The 27,405-nt window shown below is 53.0% G+C and overlaps 2 protein-coding genes across 2 annotated transcripts in view; one reads left to right on the forward strand and one right to left on the reverse strand.

The window, feature by feature from the left end:
• The first annotated feature begins 1,846 nt into the window (after nt 1-1,846).
• On the forward strand, nt 1,847-23,672 carry STRA8 (stimulated by retinoic acid 8). Its single transcript, XM_039243837.1, has 9 exons — nt 1,847-1,935; nt 6,400-6,629; nt 10,214-10,289; nt 10,876-10,960; nt 13,254-13,484; nt 14,369-14,654; nt 18,659-18,732; nt 20,261-20,372; nt 23,573-23,672. Exons 2-9 carry the CDS (start codon nt 6,438-6,440, stop codon nt 23,642-23,644), a joined length of 1,128 nt encoding a protein of 375 aa, XP_039099768.1. The 5' UTR covers nt 1,847-1,935; nt 6,400-6,437; the 3' UTR covers nt 23,645-23,672.
• A 2,114-nt stretch (nt 23,673-25,786) lies between these two features.
• The window catches only part of LOC120238672 (solute carrier family 23 member 1-like), a 45,083-nt gene continuing 43,464 nt past the window's right edge, over nt 25,787-27,405 (reverse strand). Inside the window, exon 12 of the mRNA XM_039242566.1 lies at nt 25,787-26,811. Within this exon, the coding sequence (XP_039098497.1) occupies nt 26,555-26,811 (257 nt within the window). The 3' untranslated portion in view covers nt 25,787-26,554. The remainder of the gene's footprint in view (nt 26,812-27,405) is intronic.

The raw sequence follows: 27,405 nt of genomic DNA on the forward strand, positions 1-27,405 counted from the left end.
AAAAGGTGACAGTGTGTGTGACTGCTGTCGAGTCAAAAGGTGACAGGGTGTGTGACTGCTGCCGGGTCAAAAGGTGACAGTGTGTGTGACTGCTGCTGGGAGAACTCTGTATCTGAAGCTGAAGGGAGCCACCAGGAGGCACCAGGGTTCGGGAGAAGAGCCTTCCTCCTCACCGCTGTGGGGAAGGTTGACTGCTGGGGACAGAGATCTCCATTTCCAATAAAGAAATCGGGCCGGTCTCATAGTAACAAGGAGGTCTCATAGTAACATCCCCCTGCTCCGGGGCTGCACGTCTTCCGGGTGCGGGTCTGTTCCCCAGGGGGGGCACTTCCAGGGAGGCAGTATGGTGGGGGTTAAGGTGTGAGGTGGGGGGCTAATCACTTGAAAACCTGAGGCAGGTAGGTCTCTGAGCTTCTGTGTCCTCTCGGTGCACAGGCGAGGTTCTCCAGGATGGAGCTGCAGAGTCCCAGCACCCTCTGCTCCCTGGGGCCCCAGCAATGCAATGCTGTGAAGGGTGGGGGGAGCTGCTGGTGGGAGGCAAGAAGTGGTGGGGGAGAGAAGCAGGGGAAGGGGTGGGAGAGACAGGAGTTCATCGGAGGCCCTCAGAGGCCCTGCATCAAAGGCCACCTGAGAGTCAGAAGGGACGAGGCCTGGACCTAAGCAGAATTGACTTGAAATGGACATTTTACATTTACCCTGAAAAGGAGGATCATTGATTCTTACCAGGTGCTTTCTACGTGCCAATTTCTTTATACATAACACACAATTCAATAGTCCAGCAAAATCCTTTTAAAGAGGAGTCTGCCAAATCAGGGCAGTTCAACTTCAGGAGTGTGGACGGAATGCCAGGTGCCCTATTTACCCAGTTTAGGTAGGGCTGGCTCACTTATGGTCCTCACAGTCACTGCCAGGGTGCTCCTGGACTGGAATCAGGATCCGGGCACCACCAAGCCCACGCTGGCTGTGCGACCTCTGGGTGAACCTTGCCCCGGGGTGAAGTAGTACAGCCCCTTCAGAGGGCAGCAAGGGGACACCTGGCCTGGCGCCCAGATGATGGGTGGGGTCATGACCATCAGGAAATATTTCTGGGTGCAGGGGATCAGGCAAAAAGAACCCAAAAGACAAGAATATATCTAGATTGGGGGAAAAGGATTTTCCCCCGAAGTTGAAAGAATGCCTGCTTCGTCTTGTCCCAAAGAGTGAGTCCTGTTTTTCTCTTTTCTTGATATTTTAACCCGAGCTTTCAAAGGTCTCTTCCTCAACCTTCTTATGCCCAGTCCCCAATTTCTTCCTCCCGTATTTAAAACATCATTCCCTGCCCCATCCTCTATGCCGGTTTCCTTCCTGCCTACATGTCTTCATCTTTTCCCTGAGATGAGGAGCCCCTAGTTCTCTGGAGCCTTTAAGGTGTCTTCTGTAAGCCTCAAGATGACACTTATAAGGTAGGTGTCATGGCCCCACTTGAGGGATGAGGAAACTGCTCTGGATCAGGTGAGTGGAACCGGTTTGAGAGCATCCCTTTAGCCCTCTGTGGGCTGTGTGGGGCACCTGGGGTGGCATAGGCATCCCCGCCACCCCTTCCCTGTCCCCGCGTGACCTCCACTTGAAAAGGAGCCACCTGGCAAGGTGAGAAGGTCAGCCTACCCCTTTTGGGTCTCCTTGAAACAATTCGTTACATTCTTTCTTCCACGGCCCGCGCTCTCATTGGCGCGCCACCGCGTTTCCCCATTGGCTGTGTCGCCGGAGGACACGCGGTGATTGGTCCCCAGCCTCGAGGCGCTAGGTCTGTCTCTGGCGAGGCAGGAGCCAGAGTCCCCAGTCTGGCTGGTACGCGAGGCCGGGGACAACTGTCCCGGCTGTCAGGGCTTCAGGCGACCTCCCGCATGTCCAGGGAGGGGGGACGTCGTGTGCACGGGCGCCCACCTCCCGCAGCGCGTGAGTATAGACCGAAGGCTGCTGTTACCGCACCCGCTCATCTTCACAAGGGCGCACTTGGCCGTGTGGGTGTTCGTGCACATGCGATTGATTCGTGCCCGTGTATCCAGGCAGGTGGGCGTTGAAGGCTGGGGCCAGACCTTCAGCGGGCGTTTGTGTAGGGCATCGCGACAAACTACATAGTTCTGAGACTGATTTTGGATTTTTCTTTTGCATGATCTGATAAGCGTAGGTAACCAAAGGCAGCCGGCTGGGAATTGCAGACCATTAGCCGCCTATGGTGTACTTTTGCCTAGGGTTTGCTGATGAGGGTCGCACTCTAACGTTTTGTGGAGTGATGTTAAAAACTGCGGAGAATTTCTCTGAATCTCAGAAGAGGGAGAGGTGTTTTTTTTTTTTTTTAATTAGTGTAGGGAGTTTTTAAAATGTCAGCTCCAAGTGTGTATTAAGTGGTGTTTTAATAGGAAAGTGTTAGTATTTAATAGGAAAGTCCATAAAGGTAACTTGAAAATATGCTTCGCTTTATAGATGAGTAATAGCAAAACTAATGCATGACAGTGTGAACCGTCAGAGTGACTTTCTAGAAGAGTGCATTGGGGAGGCTGGCTTCTGACTTTGTTAGACTGCAGGGTGGGGTGCTTGCTGGTCTGATGCACAGGTTTGAACACAGGTAAAAGCTTTTAAAAGGGAATGTATGTCAGAGTAATGGCCATTCTGAGATGCCTATTATCGTTGGTGCTGGTTTCCTGCAGAACGAATGGAGTTTTCACAGATAAATTGTCCCGCAAACCTTTGTCCACAGGGCTGCGGCGCCCAGAATTCCTCCAGATTCAGCTTCCTACCCCGTTGTGTACTCCACTCCCGCCTACACCGGTAGCTTGTGCTGGTTGCCTTTGCTCCGGGCAGTCACAGAATCGTGACAATGACCTTATGGAGGCAGCAAACTTTATACAGACTTTCTCCCTTCCGATATACAGACAGATTAAGACCTCAGGCTTCTTGGCTCATACAAAGTCACATAGGAGATGAACACAGAGCTGGAGTTGCAGCCTGGGTCTTGAGCCAGTATGTAATGCAGCCCACCTGTCCCAACACCAGTTGGTCCCCCTGGCTGGGTACCGTCGTCTCTTGGTGCACCAATATCCCACCCATGGTGGGTTCTTAGGACTAGTTTCCTTCCACCCACTAGCTCTGCCCTGAATTCCCAAGATCCTCGCACATTCTGGTCGCCCATACATTTACACTCCTCCAAACACAGCCAGTTTCCTGAGTCAGAAAAGGATATCCAGATTCCTGCCCCCGAGTAATCTCTCCCTCCCCTCCTCTCTGGTATGGCAACGAGCCTGCATCCCCGTCGAAGGTTTTATTTTTTTTTTTTAAAGCTTCTGAGATGGGTGCCTCTCACTGTGAATCAGGCCAAGAACTGAATTCCAGAGATCGTAATGCTTAGGCTCCAGAAAGGTCTTTTGGGTTTGGGTCGGACTAGCTACTATTCCCTGCCTCCAAGGTCTTTTCATAATCCCCTCCCGTCATTCTGACCTGCCGTGCGAAGGACACTTTAGACGCAGCTGCATGAATCCCGACCAAGGATCTTACTGATTTGTTGGCAAAACAAGATTAAGTTAGAAACCGGTGTGGACGGGGCTGGGCAACTTCTTAGAGGAATTGGGGCCTAAACTAGGAATCAAAGGACAGGTTGACCCTAGATAGGTAGAGACGGGGGGGTAGGGGACAGAGAGAAGGGTGGGGGACAGAGAGAGGGGGTGGCATCCCAGGGCAGACAGGCAGAGGCCACAGTATAGAGGGTGGTAGGCAGGAGAGCAAAGGTTTCTGTTATTGGTGCGAGGGCAGGGGAAATGGGAGAGTCTGCTATCAAAATGTAGATTTCCAGACCCCGGGGACAGAATCTCAGACTCTGCTGTCTACACTGTTCTAATTCCTTACACCCCTGGGGGCAGCCTCCTCAACACACGTGGCCCCTGCACAGGCCATTTAGGAGAAAAGGTTTGTTTTCGTTTCGTTCTGTTGTAAATGAAAGATCCCTGCTCAATCCCATTTTTACAGCTGGTGCCCCCTTTCCCAGCAGAAGAGCCAACCTGGGCAACCGGCGGAAGGAGGGTCTTGCCCTCCCCTCCCCTCCCCACCGAGACTGTGGCTTCTGTGGTACTCACCCCGTGAGCCATCCCTTGACACAGGCCACAGGTGTAGACAGGCCAGATCCACCTGCATCATCGCGACAAAAAACTCCATCTGAGCAAAACCCACCTCAGCCCCTGTTGGGTGCACAGCGCAAGTTAATGAGGATAATGTGCAACACGTGCCTTCTGGAGATCATACTAGATCATTCCTAGTGGAGAGCAGGATACGGCATTTAGGAGCAGCACGTTTAAAATTGCACAAGGTCTTTTCAAGCTTAATATCTGCTTGGCTGCTTGAGGGAAGGATCCTCTCCCATCATCGCTGGGTCCTGCCCCGCTCCTGCCTCAAGTGGGAAACTGTCTCAGCCTCCTGACGGGGCGGGGGGAGGGGTCCTGGCGAAGGTGGGGGGAGGTGGAGGCCCCAGCTCCGCAGGTGGGCGGGATGCTCTGGGACTGCCCCCCCCCCCCCCCCCCCCCCCCCCCCCCCCCCCGGTGGCATGCAGTGAAGTGGCCCAGGGGGTCTGTCCCCTGCGGGAGAGGCAGGGGGCCGCAACCCTTATCCTGTGACTAAGCCACACAGCCATCCAGGTATTTGGGTGGAGTGTGTTTGGGGAGAGAAGCCTGTGAGGAAATTATCAGCATTGGCCCCTCGAGAGCTCCAGATTTCCCATAAGCCCAGCAGCCTTCGGCATCAGTATTCAGAGACCGGTAAAGAATTCTAGATCCTGGGAGAAATGCCAGTGTTTAGTTTACTTCTGTTCACTGACCTAAATTACCTGGTTCATTCATTACCAGATTCATTCATTTCTCCTTAATTTAAGCAAATAAAGAAAACCTACGCTCTTAGGTTCAAAAGATTCTCATTTTTCCCCCGAGGCAATTCACAACATTCCTTGTTTCACTTTGCTCCCTATTAAAGATTTCTGTGTCTGGAAAGTGAGGCTATAGAGAGTTTTTAACCCAGCCATCAGGCTGGATGGGCCTGTGTGGATTCTGTGGCTGTCCTCTGCGCACTGAGGGTGGCATCCTGGGTAATAAATGTTACTGGAGCTTCACTTCACGGACAAAGTGGCCCCCACTTACCATCTTCCTGCCGTTGTTCTGAGAAGCAAAGAGAGGGAAAATAGACCCACTAGTGAAAATTACATTATTCGTAGGAGATTTGCTTTCTGATCTCAATGGCGTTTTAAAAATCCCACACTGCCCGATTGGGTTCACTGCCTCTGGCTGGTTGTCCCCTTAGAACTTAGTGGGGATGCTTTCTCGAGCCTCTTTCCCCAATAGTCCCTCTATGGAGGAGGCTTCGCTCCCAGCTGCCAGCTGCAGTGCTTAGAGATAGGTGTTGCTCTGTGAGCCCTAGTGATGGCTCAAACCATGAAGGTATCAGCACCACCCGGGAGCAGGCTGCCCACCAAAAGCCTGAGACCAGTAGATTCAGTATTTTCAAAGTGGGGCCTGGGCATGTGTATTTTCTACAGTCCCTCCAGGTGGTTGACATACATCATAACGGGCAGACCCCAGGCTGAGGTCATGCGATGTCCCTGGGCGGCAGGACTGAGCTCAGGGCAGCCTGGGACCCAGTGGAGAGCTCCCCTTAGAATTCACTCAAAACCCCAGACTGAGCACCTTCTGGGAGTACAGAGGTGAGGAAGATATGGCCCCTCTGTTCAAACTGCTGGCTGTGCTCTGGGTGGTGGGGTGGGCTCCTAAAGGAGGGATCCCTGGCTCAGGTGAGAGACCTCGGTCCCTGTCTTTTACTGAAACTGTTATGTATCCATCCCAGAATCGCCTCTCCGACGGGAGGGCTCCTGCTTTGTAAACTCAGATGTGACAACCTAATGATCATCCTCAGAACCCACGAGAAGCAGGCCAAGGCAGACCTGCTTCTGCTTCTCTTGTCATTATGTGACTCTTTGCTTTCACAGGTAGGAAAGTTGTACATACACCCATGTAAACACTACCCAGATCAAAGAGGGGTGCCTTCTCACAGTAGGAAAGACCTCAGAGGGTGGGGACACACACCTGTTCAGCTTTTCACAGACTGTAAGGAATGAGATCTCAGGGGGATGGCTTGCTCTCCTTGGCCACAGCCAGTCAATTGACAAGTGTCTGGTGAGTACCTGCAACGTTCTGGAAAATCCCTGGTGTAAAGCAGCAGTGCCCTTCAACTTTAAGCCAAATATGAGCAGCTTGTGGTTTTGGGAGTCTGGTTTAAATTCCAGACTTTTGTGTCCTCTATTCTTTGTCGTGTAGGTTATTGATTATATGCGTTGGTTTGGAACAGTCTGCCTTCCTCGTTCTTTAATATTGTACCTTTCTTATTTAGGGCAGAAAAAAAGGCATACTATTGCATAGCGGCTGATCATGGCGACCTCTGGAGAAGACAGTAACCCCAGTGGCGGAGCGACACCCTGGCCCCTGGTGCAGCTGCCGGAGCTCGAGCCGAGGGTGGCCCGCCGCCGCCTGTCCCAGGCCCGCCACCGAGCCACCCTGGTGGGGCTGTTCAGCAACCTCCGGAAAATGGTATACTCCCAGTCCGATCTCACAGCCTCAAAGGTACAGGGACCTCGGAGGTGTGGGAGGAAGTCTCCACGTGCGGAGGGACTATGGGGCGAGGTGGGGACCAGCCTGGAGCCCCCCAGCCCGGGAGGGGTCAGTGATCAGAGGTGGCCCCGAGAGGCCTGGTGAGCCGGCGCCTCCTATGCCTATCCCTCTGCTGCCAGAGGTCACCCCCGCACCCTGCATCTCCACCTCAAACAGACACGCACGCATGCACACGTGCGTGCGCACACACACACAGACACATGCACGTGCGCGTGACTTGGTTGTATGCACCAACCAGATCTTTTCCGCTAGGCAGCAGAGCCCTCTGGGTACGCATTTCTCTGTTCCTGCCCTTGATTTTGCCTTTCTCTCTATATGGCTTCTTTACTGGCTATGAGTGCCTCTGGTAGAGCATGGAGGAAGGTTCCAGGGTGGTTGGGGGGATGGTGCTAGAAGGGACGGAGCTCCTATTATTGGCGGAGCACTATAGGAGGTCTCCAGAAGGGGAGAGGGCCCTGAGATCGGCTCATTCCCGGCCCTCTTGGAACAGAGGAGGCGCGGGTGTCAGAAGGGACCTGTCAGCTAGTTGGAGGCAGGGCCAGGAGGAGGGTCTCAGCTCCCGGCTCCAGACCTGGTGCTCTTTCCAGAGACCAGCTGGTTGCCCTGTGCTGGTTTCCAGCTGGCACGGGGCCAGGGCCTCTGTGACCGTGTCCCGGTTGAGCGGTGCACCAAGCACCTTTGTGCAACCGAGTAGGGCCGAGAGGGATTGTAGCTGAAAGAATCCAGAGACCCCCCCCCCAACATCCACCCCCGCTCTTGTAGAAGGGTGTGGAGGGAGTCGGGGTCGGGGGCTGTTCCTCTCTCTGCTGAGCCAGACTCAGGGGCTCAGGGCCAGGTGCCCGGCCGGCAGAGCTCTGCACCGTGTCCCCTTGATGAATCCCCTGCTGCCTGTCCCCAGGGATGGGCAGAGAGCCCAAAGTCCCTGTCACCGGCCAGTGAAGAAGTGTGCACAGACAGGCAGCAGGACCAGAGAGAGAACAGGTGTTGAGGGCCCCCAAGTAAGGAACCGAAGTGAAATGTAGAAGGAAACTCGCTTGCGCCCCCTAAAGTCCGTACCTCACGATGCGGTGGCGGAGAGCCTGGCGGATTGGCCTGGGTCCCTGTGAGACAAGTTACTTTCCAGGCTCCCATCACCACGTCTCTTAAACAGGGACAGTAGTAACAGCTTCCTCAGAGGCCTGTCGTGGCATCTAACCCGATCGCTGCGCAGGAGGATGTGGCATTGTCATCATGGTTTAAGTGCTGGTCACTTCCCAGTGTATTACCTCGCTTATTCGCCACAATTCCGTTCAGATCTCCTCTTCTCTCTTCCTTATCCCGCTTGAGGGACAGCCCTGAATTTTGCCTTCGTCACATCCACGAAGAAAAGGTTCGTTCTACAGGAGTAATGGTGTGACAAGGTCAGATCAGTTCCCTAGGGCTGTCCTGACCAAATGCCAGGAACAGCGTGACTGGAAACAACAGAAATGTATTGTCCAGGAGTCCTAGAGACTCAGAGTCCAAAACCAAGGTGTCCGCTGGGCCGTGCTCCCTCTAAAGGCTCTCGGGGAGAAGCCGGCCTGCCTCCCAGCTTCAGGCGTTTGCTGGCGATTACTTGGCCTTCCTTGGCTTAGAGATGCCTCACTCTAGTCGTCTGGCCATCGTCTCGCTGTGTCTTCACCTCGTCCTCCCTCTTCTGCACGTCTGTCTCTGCGTCCAAATTTCCCTCATTTAATAAGGACACCAGCCATGTTGGATTAGGGCCCATGCTACTGACCCCACTTTAGTCTATGAAGGACCTGTTTCCAAACAGGGTCACATTCACAGGTTCTGGGAGTTAGACCTTCAACATATCTTTTTCAGAGGGATGTAATTCAACCCAGAACTAAGGTCCTAATTAGCCTGCCAAAAACATTCCAGAAGCAGAATTTCAATGAATTGCACCTGGCTTCCGTGGCTCTGTGCTAGCCAAGACTGCAAGTGAGCATGGAGTGTCACTGCCAAGTGACTCACTCGGGGCCAGGGGGCCAGACAGGCCTCACCTCATCCTGGTTAAGAACAAGCCTGAGGTGCTGGGAACCTGTTGGCTCTGGTGTCCGAAGAGGGAATGGAGTCCTCGCTGGCCCAATGGTACAGTCACAAGCAGTAGATCATCTGGGACCTCAGGTGTCCACATCAGTGCCCTGCTCTGAAGGGAATATTCAAGGGGCGCCTGGATGGCTCAGTTGGTTAAGCATCTGACTCCCGCTCAGGTCATGGTCTCGAGGTTCATGAGTTCAAGCCCCACATGGAACCCCACATCGGGCTCCATGCTGACAGCTTTGAGCCTGGAGCCTGCTTCGGATTCTGTTCTCCTCTCTCTGCCCCTCCGCCACTCACTCTCTGCCTCTCTCTTTTTCTCTCTCTCTCTCTCAAAAAATGAATAAACATTAAAAAAATTTTTTTAATAAAATAAAAGGAGTATTCGAGATCTCGCGATCAACGGCATTCTCATGTGGCGGTTTTGGGGGCCTCAGAGTGACGTGCTTGTCGCTCCCCTCACGCCCCCTTCCTGCACACCGCGCAGAATCGGCGGGATGCGGGACCGGCCGGGCTCTGTGCGCATGCCTGCTTTGGCTTCCTCCCGCACTGCCCGCCCCAGCCCTGGCCACGCCTGGGCTTCGTCTCTGTCCCCGCGCTGAGGTCAGCCTTTGAGACGCTGTGCACTCTCGGCCTGCTCGCTCCGCCATCCCGTCCTCAGTCATCTGGACGCCTCTTCGGTGCCCCTCCCACGCGTCTCCAAGGCCCTCTGCTTCTAGACCCTTTAGTGCCTACCGAATTCCAGCCTGTGTTACGAGTCCTTGTTTCCACGCTTGCCTTGTTCTTCCTGCTAGTAAGCAGGGGCCATCTGAGTGATTCTGCGTCCCCAGGGGCCAAGGGCACAGCTCTGCTGGTGGCCTGTGCCTGGTGAACGCGTGGAACTCTGAACGGCTGTTGGTGCTCAGCCCATAAACAGTATTTGGCGTTTCTTGTGTTTGAATCGTCTTGCAGTTACCGTTTGGCGTTAGGAATATTACACACAGGAGAGAAGGAAGGGAGAAGGAGGGGGGAATGCCTGTGATGGAGTCCTGCAGCAACAGGAGATTCAGAGTTCAAGGTGACCGAGCATTTGATATGTTTTTTGATCCACTAGACAGTATGCCTTTAGCAAGTAAGAACTATTTATTTCATATTAACCAGCCAGTTGCTCGTTGTGGTAACTGAGCAGAAGTTAGTGCCTGGGGCTGCCGTTGGGTCACTGTTCCCTCCACCTTCAAGGAGCATGTATAGTGGTTTGCCCTTTGGAAGTTTGCAGAACACACATCGTTTCTAAATATTTTAGCATTTCTGTGAGAACCATCTCCATTCTGGAGATGCTTCCGAACAAACTTCCCACCCTCTTTATTGACAATGCCAAGGAATGTGACATTGCATCTGAGGGAGCATGGCCTCAGCCTGGGGAACCGACTCCTGTGTCCACAAAGACGCAGTGGGGGGTGGAAGGCTGGCTTTTCAGCATCGTCTATCTCTGTCCCCAGTGGCAGGTCTTGAATAAGGCAAAGAATCGTATTCAGGAGCTGGAGCAAACCTTGGACAATCTTCTGAAGCTGAAAGGTAAAAGGTCCCCATTGGCCATCCACATCTCCTTTCTAGGGAAAGATGGGTTGCTCTTTCCAGTGAAAGCAGAGAAATTGGGTTAAGCCAAGTGAACAGATATTTACAGCATGCCGGCCATGTGCCCGGCACTGGGCTCGGGCCGGGGGTACAAGAAGATGCGTGCCCCTGCCTTCAGGGAGCTTACAGTCTGGCAGGACAGACAGAAGTCATCAGGTACCTGATCCCATCTTGAGAGACCGGGGAGGAAGCCGACCGTGACTTATCACACTCAAAATCCGAGCATGGCTCCCTTTCTTGGCACTCAGTTTGGGAACAGAGGCTGCCTAGGAACTGGGGTTTCATAAGCTGGTGGAAACTGAATTCTCAAAGGGATACTTTTGGTGTCTCGGCTGAGAAGGGCTGACTCGAAAAGCTTTTCCCCCTCACATCGAGAAGGAAAGGTGAAACTGGACCCTTGACTCCCTAACCCGAATCTGGGCGGGCTCAGGGACCATTTGTGGTCCACCTGGATCAGAAAGGCAAGAGAGACGCAACAGGGGCTAGACCTGCCAGATTGTGACCCCTGCCTTTACCTCCCCCTTAGAATCCTTCAAGCTGGAGGACGGGAATGCAAACAGCTTAGAGGAGGTCAAGGCAGAGTATGCCAGCATGTGCTCCGGAAATCACAGGTAAGACCCCCAAGCACCACCTTGCCGTCGTCAAGGAGGGACCATCTCAGTGAGGCAGACAACTACGTTGCCATTTCCTAAACGGTTAGCCGCTGATCCCAACCCCATCCATTTCCATGAGCCATCCTTTCTGTACCAAATTTAAGGTACACCTTGTACCCCTTACTGAAATCATATCAATACTTGTATCGTGTGCCCATGTGAGAATGGCTACATTTCTTTTTAAATCACAATAATTAGGATTTTTCTCTAGATATAGTATAGGCCTACAGTAATTAAAAGTGTGGCATCAGCTCAGGAATAGATTAATTATATTTTATGGTTATTGCATTTTAATTAATTAAACTAAGTGAAATTCAGTGTTTTCCTTCAAAATCATTTGTATTTCCTTTTCTGGGAACCTTTAGTGCCTATATTTTGCCCATTTTCCTGTTGGCTGGTGGTCTTTTTCTCACATAGGTATAGAAACCCTCTGTGTATACCAAGAAATTAGCTCTCTTTTAGGACATGACTTGGAAATAATCATCCTTTGGTCATTTATTATTTTGCTTTTGATGTTTTTGTTCTTTTTGTTTCTGCCATGCAAAAATGAAGTCTAACCTATCCATTTGTTACCATTATTCAAAAAGGCTTCCTATGCTCTGAAATTAAAAAAAAAAAAAAAAAAAGAGGGGCGCCTGCGTGGCTTAGTCGGTTAAGCGTCCAACTCTTGATTTCAGCTCAGGTCATGACCTCACAGTGCTGAGACTGAGCCCCATGTCAAGCTCCCCACTCAGCAAGGAATCCCTGGTTGGGATTCTCACTAACCCTCTTTCCTTGCCCCCCCCAAAATAAATAAACATAAAAAAATTTTTAATGTTTTGTTTATTTCTGAGAGGAGACAGCATGAGCAGCGGGGGTCAGAGAGAGAGGGAGACACAGAATCTAAAACAGGCTGCAGGCTCTGAGCTAGCTGTCAGCACAGAGCCCGACGTGGGTCTAGAACCCACGAACTGTGAGATCATGACCTGAGCTGAAGTTAGATGCTTAACTGACCAAGCCATCCTAAACAAACATTTTAAAAAATTAATGTTAAAAATAAAAGAATAGGGGCGCCTGGGTGGCTTAGTCGGTTAAGTGTCCGACTTTCGCTTAGGTCATGATCTCGCGGTTCGTGGGTTCGAGCCCCGCGTCGGGCTCTGTGCTGACTGCCAGCTCAGAGCCTGGAGCCTGTTTCAGTCTGTGACTCCCTCTCTCTCTGACCCTCCCCTGCTCACGCTGTCTCTCTCTCTCTCTCCTAGAAATAAATAAAAATTTTTAAAAAAAAATAAAAATAAAAATAAAAGAATATTCCCAGGTTTTCTTTCGGTGCACTTGCTTTTCAACTCAGCAAGATGCCTTGGAGATTACTCCTATCAGGATGAAGAGATTCTGGGTATAAATCCTGGTTTTCCCAAATTGTGTCACGCTGTTCTGCTCTCTTAAAATCGCCTTTAAAAATGTAGAATTTAACATTTTTGATAAAGTCTAACGTATCCATTTTTTTTTGTTTTGTGGTTGAGCTTTTGGTTTGAACTTAAGTATTTAGTGTTTTGGGGTGCCATTGTAAATGGCACTTCTTAAAATTTCATTTTCCCAGTTGTTCATCACTAGTCTATAGAAATACTATTGGTTTTCATATATTGACCTTGTATCCTGCAACCTTCCTAAACCCCCTTCTTTGTTCTAGTCACATATTTATAGCTTCTTTGGGATTTTCTACATAGATTATAGTGTCATCTGCAAACAAAATCAGTTTTACTTCTTCCTTTCCAATCTGTGTATCTTTTATTTCTTTTGTTCACCTTATCAGACTGACTAGAATCTCCAGTACAATTCTGGATAGAAGTGGTAAGAGCAAACATACCTGTCTTGTTCCTGATATTCACAGAGAAATACTCAGTCTTTTAAGTATGATGTCAGCCATAGGGTTTTTGTAGATGCCCTTTATCAGGTTGAGGAAGTTCCCTTCTCTTCCTAGTTTGCTGAGAGTTTTTGTCATGAATGGATGTTAAATTTTGCCAAGTGCTTTTCTGCCTCTTTTAGGGTGGTCATTTGGTTTTTCTTCTTTAGTCTGTTGTTATGGTGAGTTCCACTGATGGAATTTCATCAAAGTTTGAAGCAGCCATTTTGCATTCCTAGGATAAACCCTACTTGGTCATGATGTACATATACACACAAATACACACGTTCACATTAAAACTGTGTTCAGAATTTTCATGATTCGATGTTTGTGCATTAGTTTGTGGCTGTCTTGTTTTTGTTTTCTTTCCAGCCTGGTCTCAAATAAGATTCATCATAAAGGCTCTGCCATCTGGTGCCCAGTTGAGGCCGTTGGGAAGAATACTGACGGGGAGGAAGGGGAGGAAGAGGAGGAAGAAGAGGAGGAAGACCAAGAAGAGGAGGAAGAAGAGGAAGAGGAAGAAGTGGAAGAGAAAGAAGAGAAAAAAGTGGAGCTCTCACACTCCCAGGTCACCTGGCTGCCAGACCTCATGGATTTTGAACGGTGTGAATGGCTGGGAGGGTGGCTTCATGCACGGCCAGAGTTCCATGGGGAAGGGGACAGAGGCTCTGTTTGCAGCACGCTGCTTCCCCACTGCACTTCCAGACCAGGCCCCGAGTCAAGGAAGCTCCAGAATTTCCAAATATTAGGGGCTTGGGATGGGGTTGGAAGAAGGGCTAGAGAAATAATCTTGAAGCTACATTGCACAGCACATACACCAAGTTTACTTAGACTGGGTATTTATTTGGGGGTGACTTTTGTGGGGGCTATGATGGGGATTAGGAGGACCAACTAGCCCCATACCCCTCGCCCCCTGCCCCGCCACACATACACACACCAGCTGCATTACTGGTCTTATAGTAAGAAACAGAGTGCATGACCGGCTCAGACTCCAACAGCCATTCACTGCCCCTCCACAGACTCAAGACCCACGGCAGCCATGTTAGCTTCTGAAGGCCAGTAGAGGAGGCTCACTCCACAGGTGAGCCTTTCAGGCCCTTAAATCAAGCAAGCATCATATCATGGCTGCACATTCACGGGGCTTGGAATTATAAGCAGTTTTCCCATGGGCTGAGAGCTGAGCAGGAGTATGGGCTCCTTGTTCTCTCTTCTATTAGGCAGAGAGCTCCATGGGAACTCTGGGAAGACATGGGGGAAGGACCCTGGAGCACAGATCTGTATCATTCCATAGCCCCCAAGATGGCTGCCACTCTCCAAATGTCAGGGGCATGCTGACTAGAAAAGCTAAGCCCCTGCTAAACCACAGAGCTCTGGCAATGCTCGTGTGCTGTGGACCACCCCACTCACGGAAACCTAAGGAGACCATTTGGGGAGGGACCTTCAGCCTGTAGCTTCAGGTCTGGGAGATGACGCCATTTCTGTTCCAGGTATCTCAACTTTTACAAACAGACGATGGACCTTCTGATCGGGAACGGGATTGTCTCCTCACAGGAGGTGACACTCCCCATAGTCTCTGCAGCCATCTCCCACCTGTGGCAGAACCTCTCTGAGGAGAGGAAGGCCAGTCTCCTGCAGGCCTGGGCACAGAGGCACAGCGGCCTCCCGGGCCTTGCTGGTGCCTATGATGAGCCAGGCTGTGCCGAGGGCAGTGTGAAGGACAGTGGAGTTGACAGCCAGGGAGCCAGCTGCTCGCTCGTCTCTACCCCGGAGGAGGTGAGCAGACCATCTCTGGGGAGGGGGGGAAGGGGAGAGGAATGCAGGGAACGATTCTGTTGCCTTTGGCCTGGGGACACCAGAGATCTGCTTGGGGTCGTTCACCAGATGTGAGGTAGTGTTTGGGTTCTGACTCACGCCATGGGTGTCTGATTTTCCCGGCATAAGTGCTACCACCACAGAATGGCATTTCTTTTTCTCCTGCTTCCGGCCTTTCCACGGGGCCTACAGAAGAGAAGTCTTAAAAGGTTGTATTAGCTGGGATTGTTTTCACTGCAAGTTACTTGCTCATGAAACCATGAAGAGAAAGGTGCTTCTCATTTGCAGGGAGGTCCCAAGGTCAGGAGGGCTTCCTGTTAGTCTCAGTGATGCCACCATGGACTTGGTCCTTCCTGTCTCCCTGCTCTGCCTCACCCCAAGCCTGGCTTCTCACCTTGTTTCCCCTCCCCACCTTCCCCAGCCCATGTGACTGTGGAATGGCAGCTAGGAGCCATTGAGCTGTAGTCCCTCTTCTGCATCAGGTAAGAGACAGAAAGACTCCTGTGGCTCTTTCTTAATGGTCAAGGAAAAACTTTTCCAGAAATTTCTGCCATACCTCTCCTGCCCTTCCATTGACCAGAATTAACCAGACTGCCAGATTACTGAGCCAGTGACTGACGTCATCGAGAAAGTATTACGTTTGGGCCAGTTAGGCCCAATCCCTATGAGGAGGTCAGTTCCCACCTCTAGAGCATTGCCGCCATTCAATGAAAAGAGAGGAACGCACGTGGAGAAGCAACCACACCTTCACTATCAATGTGCCTCTCAAAGCGGGTGTGTCTGGGGACTTCAGTGGTCACTCCACGCTGAGATCAAAGTGGGCCCCCTCAGATGTGCTTCCAGAATTAGAACAGCCCCAGGAGGCTGCTGCTGCCTCTCACACCATCTGACCTGCTTCTCTAGCCTGAGGCAGGCAGTTCTGTGCTCTCCACAGCCTGTCCCTCGCTTTGCATGACACTGAGTAACCATGGCCTCCACCAGGTCAGCGGCACCCCTCGGCTTTGCCCTGACTTTCTAAGTGCCCCTCAGTGGGCCATCCCTTTGAGGAGATGTTCTGTGACTCTCTGGGGAGCCTCAGAGCCAGACAGCTTCCTAGTGCCGGAGACCCTGGGGATACAGCTCTGGAATGCTCCATCGTCCAGCAAGTTTCCCAGCCCTCAGGGCCCAGGGCCCGGAAGGCAACAGGATGTCAGCCACCGAGGAAACCTAACGAGCACGGTGGCTCGTCCAGGATGCCCAGCTCCTGCCTGAGAGGTTGTATCTCCTTCGCCACAGAACTTTTCAGACCTTTCTGCCTTTTGGTCACCTGCTTGTGGTCAGCCTTCCATGCTCTCCCCTGATCCTTCTCAAGTGGAGCCTGGTAAAAAGGCAGCTACCTGGCTGATACCTCAGACCCACTGACCCACTGAATCAGAGTCCCTGAGAGGGGTGGCTCAGAACTGGCTTTTTAAAAAAAATGTTTTTCAACATTTATTTATTTTATAGAAAGAGAGAGAGATAGAGAGAGAGAATGTGTGAGTGGGGCAGGGGCAGAGAGAGAGGGAGACACAGACTTGGAAGCAGGCTTCAGGCTCTGAGTTGTCAGCAGAGAGCCTGACACAGGCCTCAAACCCACGAACCATGAGATCATGACCTGAGCCGAAGTTGGACGCTTAACTAACTGAGCCACCCAGGCGCCCAAGAACCTGCATTTTTAACAAACACCCCAGGTGCCTGATGCCTGAGAGCACTTTTGTGTATCTCTCAGTGCAGATACACAGCAGTCAATCAGCTTCCACGTATGTCACCTCGCCTCCCCAAACTGGACTTCGGCTTCTCCTCTATTTGGCCATTCATGTTGGCTTCACCATGAGAGGACCGGAGTTCTCTCTGTAGTGGCCAAAGCAGGGCCAGAAAGTCAGCAGCTGAAGACCTCATACCCAAGGCATGTCAGCCAGCCTCGATGTCTTTGTAGCCCCGAATGGCCTGGCCCCGAAGTCTCACAAAAAGACGGCAAAAGGAAAATATATGCCAAACGTGCAGACAAGTGCGTCAGGCTATAAACCAATGTGTGAGTGCGTGTGTGTGCATTTGCAGAATGAACATTTCCTCAGGGGACAGCAGACCCAACCCAGACTCTAATGCCCCCAAATCATGGAAGCAGCTGATCTTTTCCAGAAAGGGCTAAGGGCTCACATTCCTCTGGCAGCAGCGTCCCTCAGGAGTGCCCAGATTAGGGCTCTGCCCCAGCGCCGTCCCCGGGCTTGGGCCAACCCAGGGCTGGGGGACCAGGTGAACAGAAGAGAGAACAGCTATACCCGGGGCACAGCCGGAGCCACGGTCACTCCTACTCTGGCTTCTAAATTAGTTGCCGTGAAATCTTTATAGATCTGGTCCATCTGGAGAGGTTCTGGGGCAGAACTATTGTGTTTGGGGCCAGCTCCTGGATGCAGAGTCAGGTGGACCTGGGAGGGTCTGAGAAGTAAGGCCCTGTACGTGTGCCGGGTGCTCTGGAAGAGCCACGGAGCCTGGCAGTGCCCCCTTGCCCCCCGCCAAGCTAGCTGTGAGAGCCATTCGCATAGCTGAGGACAGTGTGTGGCCCGGAACTTCACTGGGCTGATTGGTGGAAGGCCAGAATTTCGGGCCCAGGACCCTGCCTCACACTTGCTGGGGAAGAACCCAGAGTGGACAGGCTTCAGGGCTGGTCCTCTCAGTGACCTCTTCCCAGACCCTCTTGGAGATCAGCAAGGGGATATTTGAAAGAAGATCACCATAAAATGTCCAGAAGATCAGGAGAAGGGCCATCCGGGCCCCTGGGTGGCTCCATCAGTTCTGCTTCCGACTTCAGCTCAGGTCATGATCTCATGGCTCGTGAGTTTGAGCCCCACATCAGGCTCTGTGCTGACAGCTCAGAGCCTGGAGCCCGCTTCAGATTCTGTGTCTCCCCCTCTCTGCCCCTCTCCCGCTTGCCATTGGTTTCTCTCTCAAAAATAAACAAACATTTAAAAATTTAAAGAAACAGAAGAAGAAGGGCCATCCACATGGCCAGAGTCCCAAGGGATTCAGTTCGGGGGAAGCAATTTGTAAGAATATAAGAAAGACAGACACAAGACCTCCAGAGACAGAGCAGTGTGTCCCAGGTAAGGGGAGAGGGGAGACACTGTGGATCCTACCAGAACAAGCCAGAGAGCTCCCTCTCCTCTTCTCGGGCAGCTGCCCTCTAAATGGGGTGTCAGACACCATAAGGCATCCCTGGTGAAAATCTTAATATAAGACCATCCCACGCAATATCTGGGACATTCTTATGCTAAAAAAAATGACTCTTGATCTAAAATTCAAATTTAACTAAGCATCCTGCATTTTTATTTGCTAAATCTTGCATTCCTAAGTGTATGTATCACATTTCTGTGATGTATTTAATGGTCTTCAAGAAATTAGGGAGAAGCAGGACTGAAAACCATCTAAGTAACACGACTGCAGTCGGGGATCTGGGGTGTAACGCCTCGGGAAATGACCAGAGGGAAATAGGTCAATATGTCAACAATGGACCGCTCTGGGTGGGACTGCTTCTCACCGGTTTTCATTTTCCTCCTCAGTTTCTGTTTTCCAAAGTCTTGAGGAGCATGGGTTTCTTTTACAAAGCAGATTAATATCCAGTAATAGCTAACACACTGTGGGGGGGGGGGCACCCCCCTGGGGGTAGGCGCTGCTGTGATTCCCTTAACAGAAGAGGAGGATTCGAGAAAGGAGGTCACATGTCTGAGGTCCCAGGGCTTCGCAAGTGGCAGGACAGGGAGCCGGCTCTCCTGCGGCCACCCAGGAAGGTCACCAAGAGGCGACCCTGTGTTTGGGCCCCAGCTTTCACATACCCACACCCTTTGGGAGTGAGGGTTGAAGAGAGAGCCTTTCATTCCTCTCTGCCAGCGGCCCAGAGAGAGCACCCAACTAGTTATTTCTGACCCGCCACCTTCTGTGCCTTCCTTCAGATACTCTTTGAAGATGCCTTCGATGTGACAAGTTTCCTGGACAAAAGCGAGGCTCCGAGTACATCGAGCTCTAGGTGAGGAAGGGGGTATGAAATCGTGTGAGGGTGAGGGTGTGTGTCGGCGGAAGTTCTTCGAGATCCACTTCTGTCTGTGGTTGGGACCAGGCTTCTTCCACGTAGAAGGCGCGTCTCTCCTGGCCCAGGGCTGAGGCTCCGGGCTGTTCACACTGCACCGTCTTCCCAGGGTGAGGGGCCCGGGCAGGCCGCTGCAGGCGTCCCCTCTGAGAGGGGGGCAGGGACTCGGGGGCCCCACGAACCTGGGCCAGCGTGGAAACGGGCCTGAGCCCTGAGCCGCACAAGGGAGAAGTGGCTTTTCGCGGTGCTGCTGGGGATGGAGGTGTCAGACACAGAGGGGACGAGGGGACAGTTGACTCCATGAAGGGAGAAGACACAGACTCGGGTCTGGGGAGATTCCCCAACAAGCAGGGACATTTCCGCAAAGAGAGCTTGGTTGAGGACGGAACCTCCCTTGCTGCTTTGAAAAAGCTGAGGCCTGTCTTCTAACCTAGAGGCACGCGTACCTGTGCTCGCGTCATGGCTTAAAAAAAAATAAAAAAAAAAAAAGCCCCAATTATGTAGTTTTTCTACTTTGGGAGCGAGGTGACATTCCCGTCCTCATACCCTAATGAACACCCCCTCACTCCGCCCAGGCCATGTGGCCAGGCTGTCCTTGGTCACCTGACATCAACCCATGTTCCTCGGTCTGCCTGCTGCGCTCAGCCTCGACAGACTTGTCCCACTCTCCAAAGTGATCTGATGCGGTGACATAAGCCCTTCTCGGCTGTGTATGGGGGTTGGTTCTGCTGAAACGGGCTAGGGGCCAACGTCCCTGATTCTGAGCAGGGCCCGGGCTGCAGTTCATCAATCTGGAAGTTCATCAGTCTGGAACTCCTTACGCTGCTGCTGGGACATGAGAATGACCTATGAAAAATGTTTGCTCTCCCTGGAAAAGGCACAGATTGCTGCCAGAGGGTTCCTAGGCCGCTTGTGGGACCTCGTTCCCAAAGGAAGTGAGGTCAACCTGCACGACTTGCGGCCCTTTGAAGGCGCTGGGCTTCCCCCCTGGTCCCAGGAAGGCAATGGGAACGAGGCCGTGGGAAGGAGTCTGCAAAGCAGGCCTTCTCCCTGCATCAGGGCTGCGTTCTGTGTTAGACCCGCAGAGGGGAGGCATCTCAGGGGACTGAGCTCAACCGTGGCTGGTGTCCCCTGACCTCCCTCAGCTGCCACGGGGCACCAGGACCGTGGAGCACGGTGAGGGCGAGCCTGAGGGAGAGATACAGTTTAGCTCCTTCTTCCAGAGGCCACAGCTCAGAACACAAACAAAACTAGGGCACAAGAGCCAGTCTGCCCGTTGTCTTTCTTCTCCCACGGGCTCCACACAGGACATCGAAGCTGAGGCCACGCAGACCTCCAGGCTGTCTGCGAATTCGGCCGGGTGTTTCCAAGGGCGTGGTTCACACTGCAACCCACATATTTTAGGGGGAGAAGCAGAGGCCGAAGATTAGGATTCTAAATATTTGCTGTTTCTTCTTTCTTTTGTCAGCTCAGCGTTTGCCGGCAGCAATCCAGAAAACCCAGAGGAGAAGTTTCAGCTCTATATGCAGATCGTCGATTTTTTTAAAGGCCTGTGCTGTGTTAACACTGAGTTAAAACAGGTAGGACTGAGCAAAGCGCCGAGAGGCCTCTGCTCACCTCCAGCAGGATGCCGGAAAGGACACTCGAGAGGGCCCCTTAGCTGGACCTCACCCACGTCACGCCACACAGGGCCACTGGCATCCGATGTGCCTTCATTCTCCCCAGCCTGCTCCACGGATGGCCATGTGAGCCTGATGCACCTGGGGAATTGAAGACGTCCAGGGAAACTGAGGGAAAAGACTGGTGGATGTTCCCCGGGGCCGGCCTGACACGGGGACCTGACTCTTAGCAGGCATCTGTAAATGTTGTGTGACTGCTTGACACCTTTCTGAGGGGCTGAGCTGTTCTGTCTTCTTCTGAGCCCCTGTGCTAATGTTTGTGGTCACCTTTTTAAAAAAATATTTTTAAGGTTTTGTGTTTATTTCTGAGAGAGCATGAGCAGGGGAGGGTCAGAGAGAGAGGGAGACACAGAATTTGAAACAGGCTCCAGGCTCTGAGCTGTCAGCACAGAGCCCGACGCAGGGCTTGAACCCACAAACCATGAGATCGTGACCTGAGCTGAAGTCAGACGTTTAAACCGACTGAGCCACCCAGGTGCCCCGGTTGTTTTTGTTTTTGTTTTTGTTTTTTAAATGTTTTTTAGTGGTCAGCTTTTGAAGGGCATTAATTTCTGCTTCCCAAAAGCTGACCGGGTCTTTATGAGACGGTACATTCCAGAAACTTTCATGAGGGGAGGGGAGTGATGTGTGAGGCACCAAGGGCACAGGCCGCTTCAGATTCACAACCGAGGAACTTTCTCCGAATTTAGCAAAGATACGGCTGTTAGTTGGAAAAGGTAAGCCATAATAATGACAATGCTGGTCTAAAAATAACTAGGACAGCTTTTCAATAGGCTAAGAAAAATGACTGGGATCTTCCCACTGATCTTTTCTTCCCTCTGCCGAGGCCACTCTGAACCACTGGGGGCCCAGGGCCCCCCTCCGCTTGCTCTGCGCTTCCCATCAGCTCTCGGCCATCCGGCCCTTACCACCGTGTCGGCCTCCCCTCGGACACAGCGAAGTCAGCCCACTTTACCGAGGCCCTGGGAACAGATTAACAGGACAGTCTTGCTTTCCCTGCACATGGTAGAAAAGAAGGACCAAGCAGGATTAGAGTATCTGTACAAAGCAGAGAGAGGCCCGAACTTGAATCCTCTGGGGAGCTAATGGGAAATGCAGGCTCCTGGGGCCCCCCGCACCCGAGATTCTCGTTCCGTGTTGTGAGGCAGGGCCCCGGGAATCCGTATTCCGAACAAGCTGTCCAGGTGGCTCTGGGGCAGGAGGCCGCCAGCCTTCACTGTGCGCTGCTATAAAGGGGGAAGTCTCATTCTCTTCCCCATCCCCCTCCCCTGTCAGCTTGACAGGGTCCTTGAGGTCCTCAGATGAAACCTTAATTAGCACCTGTATGGTGTCCTAGGAAGGCTGTGTTAGCACCCAGCACCTGGACAGCGCCCAGGATGGGCTTCAAACAACAAAAGTGTCTTCTGTCACAGTTCTGGAGGCCAGGAGGCCAAATCAAGGCCAAATCTGGCCGGCAGCGGGAGAAGATGCAGGCCCGTGCTGCCTCAGAAGGTTCTGGGGAACAGTGTGGCCTTTGCCTAGCTTTGATGGCCCGCAGTCCTTAGCTTGCAGCTGAACCCCGCCAGTCACGGCCTCTGTGTTCACATGGCCTTCTCTCTTCTGTGTGTCTCCCAGTCCCTCACAGCTTCTTGTAAAGACAACAGTCATGTGGGTGGAGGGCGCCCCCCCCCCCAAACCCAGGATGAGCTCATCTTGCAATCCTTAACCAACTACACCTGTAAACACCCTAGTTCCAAATAGGGTCCCAGGTGGGCGTGAGCCGGGGTGGATAGGCTGTGATTCACCAGGCTTCAGCTCCCAAGACCAGCAGACACCTCTCACGTCGCGCTGCTTTCACAACTCTGCAGCTTAAAAATGCCTCGGACACCATTTTCAGGGGTTTAGGGGCCTGGACCGTTCTGAACAACACTCAAGCACTTGGTGTGACAGAGACGTGAGTGGGTGGCCCCTCCCAGGACGCTTGGCCTCCTGGCTCCATTCCGTCTTTTTCTCAAGCTGTGCTGTGGTCTTCAACCTGAACGAAGGGTCCACATGCCTTTCCTAGAGCCCAACTGGTCCTCTCTCGGGTACGCTGGCTCCCCACCATGCACCCTGCCCCCCGACCCCGGGAGAGCACAGTGAGCGAGGACATTCTCCAGAGCTGGAGACGCTTTGTCAGCGGAGTCTTCGCCCAACCCGGCCATCACCCTGGGGACCAGGTCCCACATTCGTGAGATGGTTGACTGGGCTTTCTGGGGCCCAAAGGGACCAGTCCCTGACCATCAGGGTAACAAACTACAGGGGTCACTTTCTGCTAAGGGGGTGAGAGACAGGAAGAGCAAAACCCAGGAGCACACTTTAAGGAGAAGAGATCATGGGGAGTCAGAGAGGTCAGGGGCGGGGTCATTATAAAGGGAAGGACCCTTTATAAAACCCCTGCTAAACAAACACAGCACTGCTTCTTAAAAAAATTATCTACGAGTTAACCCACATACACAGTTTAAAACTTGAAAGTTACCAAAAGATAGACAAAACGTAGTCTCTCTCCCACCAGCGTCCCTTGGCTGTGCCCCATTCTCTTCCCCAGAGGCAGTCACCTTACCAGTTTCTTGGTGCAGCCACCCAGAGGGACTCTACAGATAGTTATGTGCCCTTTCGAACACAAATGGTAGCCTACTCTGCACATTGCCTTGTACTTCACTTTTTTCCTTTTAAATAGCATCCCCCACAGAGAGAGAACGAGCTCGTTCCTTTAATTTCAAACAGCTGCATGGTATTCCCTTGGTGAGTGCACCTGGCGTAACTCCCCGTCCCCCATCGATGGGCATTTGGATAAAGTTTTGATGCCCTCGCTCTCTCTCCATCACCTATGGGATCCTGGAAACGCCCAGGATGGAAAGAAGGCAGGAAAACTTTCTGAAGAACATGGAGTGTGGGGTTGAGTGAAGTGGAAAAGGGACCTACCCCCCATCCTCCCTGTAGTGCTTACTTCCTGGCTGGAAGCTTGAGAAGACGTGGCCAGAGATGGGGTAGACTCTTGGGGAGCCGCGGGGGGTTCCTGTCTGCCTGGGGCCTGGATTCCTTCCATGGAAAGTGATCCTTTTCCACTCTGTGTGTTGCAGGAACCGGACCTTCCCATTGACGATGAGATGATCATGTTGAGATGCATGGAGACCTTCGATGATGACCTGTGACCCACAAGGGCTGGGCAGGGAGGGGGCGAGCCGGGGTGGGCAGCTGCCGAGTACGATGCCGGCAGCCAGGGCTGTACCTGCCTCAGCCTTCCAGGACGTTTTGGAGTGGCTGTCCCAGAGCATTTGGATGGTTTCAGTTGCTGACTGTTAATAAAGCATTTGTAAAGTAGTGCGGCCCCATGTCAGTCCCTCAGGGTTGTTGCTGGAAGTGGCTGGCGGGCTGAAAGGCACACCTGCTCCTACTGTGTTCCTCTTCACGGGGGGACTGAGGGGGGGGGGGCAGCCTGGCTGAAGCCCGGGCCACGGGCTTTCAAGAAAGGTGTCCCCAGAGGTGCCATGACACTAGGTACTTTCAGCACACCTTGGGGTCAGAACATGGTTCTGGTGGGATCTAGAGAGTTCTGGAGGCCACTCACTCATCCTGCATGCCTGCGGAGCCCAGGAATGGTGCTGACCCCTCCTGTGCTGTAGGACAGAACCAGCTTCATCCGCTGCTTCTGGGAATAAAGACTCCCAAATGGAGTTCAAGCCAGATCCCAGAGTGTTCTGAGAGCTTTCTGGTGAGGCTCCTGGACGTGTGTACTGGATGTGATAGTTGATTCTGTGTCAGCTTGACTGGGCCGCAGTACCCAGATACTCAGTTGAACATTATTCTAGATGTTTCTACAAATGTATTTTCAGATGGGATAGACATTTACAATAGAAGACTTAAAAAATTTTATTTTATTTATTTCTGAGAGAGAGAGAGCATGAACAGAGGAGGGTCAGAGAGAGAGGGAGATATAGAATCTGAAACAGGCTCCAGGCTCTGAGCTAGCTGTCAGCACAGAGCCTGACACGGGGCTTGAACCCATGAACCTTGAGATCATGACCTGAGCCGAAGTCAGACGATTAACCAACTGAGCCACCCAGGCACCCCGTACAATAGCAGACTTTGAGTAAATACAGAATAATTACCCTCCTTAATGTGGGTCGGGCTCATCTAATCAGTTGAAGGATCGACTAGCCCTAAAGACTGACCTCCCACGAGGAAGAGGGGACTCGCCAATGACTGCCTTCAGACACGGACACCCACTCTTCCCAGTCTGTCCACCTACTCTGCAGATTTGGGACATGCCTGCTTCCACAATCACGTGAGTCCATTCCTTAAAATCTCTATGCATATGTCTGCACGTGTATGTAGTATGTAGACATGCCTGTGTGGACAAGCGTGTACACATGTGCGTGCACACACGTCCTACATCCTATTGGCTCTGTTTCTCTGGAGACCCCTGGCCAATACACCCAGTGTGCAGAGAACGGGTTCCCTGCTTTTTGCAGGTTCCCATCATGACCACAGCGGCTGCCCTCCACTGACAGCCCCGCAAAGACTTCAGCGGCTCCATCTCCTCGTAAGAAACTGAGGCGCAGGTTAAGGTTAGGAGTCAAGCACAGTCCTGCCTGCTCTGAGCCCCAGTGCTGGCACCTCACCTCACATCCTGCCACGCACCCACCCCTAGGGACCCCCCCATGGGGGATACGCAAGGACTGTCGCTTCACTATTTAGAAACAACCAAAGTGAGGGGGCAGGCGGGGGCTCTCCTCTGGGGGGTTTGCTGAGCAGAAAGACGGAGCTCGGCACCAGTGCTCACAACCACCCCCAGCCACTCCAGCAGCCAAGAACAAGCCAGCGCACGGGAAGGAAGAAATCTCTACAGAGGTGCCTGCACATAGTAGGTCCTCAAGGAATGCATGCCTGACCAGCACTAACCAATCCGCACCCCACTCCTGTTTAGTCCTCATTCCTGGAGTATTATGTGCTGGGGGCGGGGGGCAGTCAGCGTGGACCTCAGGGGAACGCTGTGTCCCTTCTCCCCACAGCCATGTGCTAGAGGCTCCCCTGCCTTCACGCCTCAGCCCCAACGGCCGTCTGCTCCCCACCCCGCAGGGCTCATGAGACATGGTGCAGCCCAGGGTGGATATGTTGCTCTGGAATCCCCTCAGATGATACTTTTCCTCCCTCCCTCCCCACCTAGGACTCTTCCTCCCTCAGTCAGGTATCTGTATCTTGACTGATGATATCTTCCCGTATTAGCCAGTCCTGTATCTGTGAGAGAAACTGAACCAATAGCATATGGATAGGGACGGGTATAGGTGTGGGTACGGGCTTGGGGGTTTGATTTTAAGGAACTGCTTCGCATAATTGTGGAGACTGCAAATCTGAAATTTGCAGGGCAGCCCAGCCCGCTGGGAACTCGGGCGGGAGTTAGTGCTGCAGTCCTGAGGCCTCGTTAAAGAATGAAACGAGGAGGCCACCTCGTGGAGCGCGTTGTGACCCCTCGGCGGCCTACTGGACCGAAGCCCACGCTGGAGTCAGTGCGCTCGATGCCAAGAAAGTGAAATTCAGGAACAATCCATGACAAACAGCCTGAGCTGGATGCCAGCCGGAGCACCAGGAGTTCAGAGAAGGTGCTGGAAGAACAGAGGGTACTTCTCCCCTGTCCTGAAGAGCCAGCCCTGAGGGGCCGGTGCACGGAGGGAGAGGACTGGCGGGGTTCCAGCATCCTGCCTCTTTGAGGAGGAAGAGAACTGTCCCTGTCACCTTTCAGCAAACAGCCCCAACTCCGTCCCCTGCCTCACCCCAGGCCTTTCCCTCCCCACAAGTCAATAGGTTGCCAAGAGCACGTGCACGAAGAAAGTTTCTGTGTGGACACTGGGTTACGCTGGAGACTGGTTTTCTCTGGGAGGGTGTGGTGACTAAGTGACTGTGTCAAAGCCCACGCCTCATGGTCTTAATCTAATTTGGCTGCCACAGTGTGTGGGGTGCCCACCCGCCCTCGTATGAGGAGCCGAGCACCCGAGGTGGGGGGCGAGGAACCCCGGGGCGGCGGGGGGGGGGGGCGCGGGGGGCAGGCGTGAGGACAGCTCTTCTCATATCTTGGTTTCTTCGGTGCCCTCGGAGCACTCTCCCGAGGGATCCGGGGAGAAGCAGCTGAGCAGGCTCACTCCCTGCTCACCTTTCCCAGCTTCCCTCCTGGGCCAGAAGGGGAGACGCTGGGCACAGGGCGCCGTGCAGGACGTGTTGCCGATCCCACAGGGGAGGGAGTACACTTCCAAGGCCCTCGCAGTCTCCTCAGACTCCTCCTGGATTTGATTCCACACCAGGAGGCCTCTCTCCTCCAGGCTTCCTAATGGAAGACGGGCAAACAGTCAGGCCTGGGCACTGAGCCGCCCTTGGGCTGGGGGAGCCTCTGGCGCCCCCTGCAGGCACCCGGGAGGTCTCCTCGGCCAGGCCTCCACCTGTCAACAGCGTCCCCTCCCCCTCCGCCTCCACTTCCCCCTCCTCCTCCACTTCCTCCTCTTCCTTCCTCCTCCTCCGATGCCCCCTCTGCTGTCCCGTCTGGAGTCCCCGCTCAGAGCCGCCCCAGGGATTCCCTGAGCTCCCACTGCAGGGCTGACGTGCGGCAGAGCTAACTGAATGCTGCCCCTTCCTCACCTTCAAGGCATGGGTCTCTCCACCACTCTGTTTCTAGAATGCAGGCGCACCTTACACTTGGTGGAGTGAACCAATGTGGGAAACAGAGTGCCCCCAGGCGGGTGCGAGCCTAGGGGCCCTCTCAAGGGGCTGCGGGAGGTTCAAGAGGGGAGCACTGAGAGCCATCCGTGACGGCAGCCCTGCACTCCTCACAGCGACATCCTCAGCCCTCAGAGACTGAGTTTGCTCATCACCACACTGATTCCCCTCCATTCTCACTGTCTGTCTCTTGTCTTTCTCTCCTGCT

This window comes from Hyaena hyaena, unplaced genomic scaffold, assembly GCF_003009895.1.
Source record: "Hyaena hyaena isolate Hyena2069 unplaced genomic scaffold, ASM300989v1 scaffold_8, whole genome shotgun sequence".
Taxonomy (NCBI): domain Eukaryota; kingdom Metazoa; phylum Chordata; class Mammalia; order Carnivora; family Hyaenidae; genus Hyaena; species Hyaena hyaena.

What these genes read in the sequence shown, in the direction of transcription:
- STRA8 (XM_039243837.1), top strand. Translation starts at nt 6,438, where the DNA reads ATGGCGACCTCTGGAGAAGACAGTAACCCCAGTGGCGGAGCGACACCC. An exon ending in CAATCTTCTGAAGCTGAAAG is followed by an intron (nt 10,290 to 10,875) that starts GTAAAAGGTCCC and finishes CCTCCCCCTTAG; the next exon opens with AATCCTTCAAGCTGGAGGAC. An exon ending in GACCTCATGGATTTTGAACG is followed by an intron (nt 13,485 to 14,368) that starts GTGTGAATGGCT and finishes TTTCTGTTCCAG; the next exon opens with GTATCTCAACTTTTACAAAC.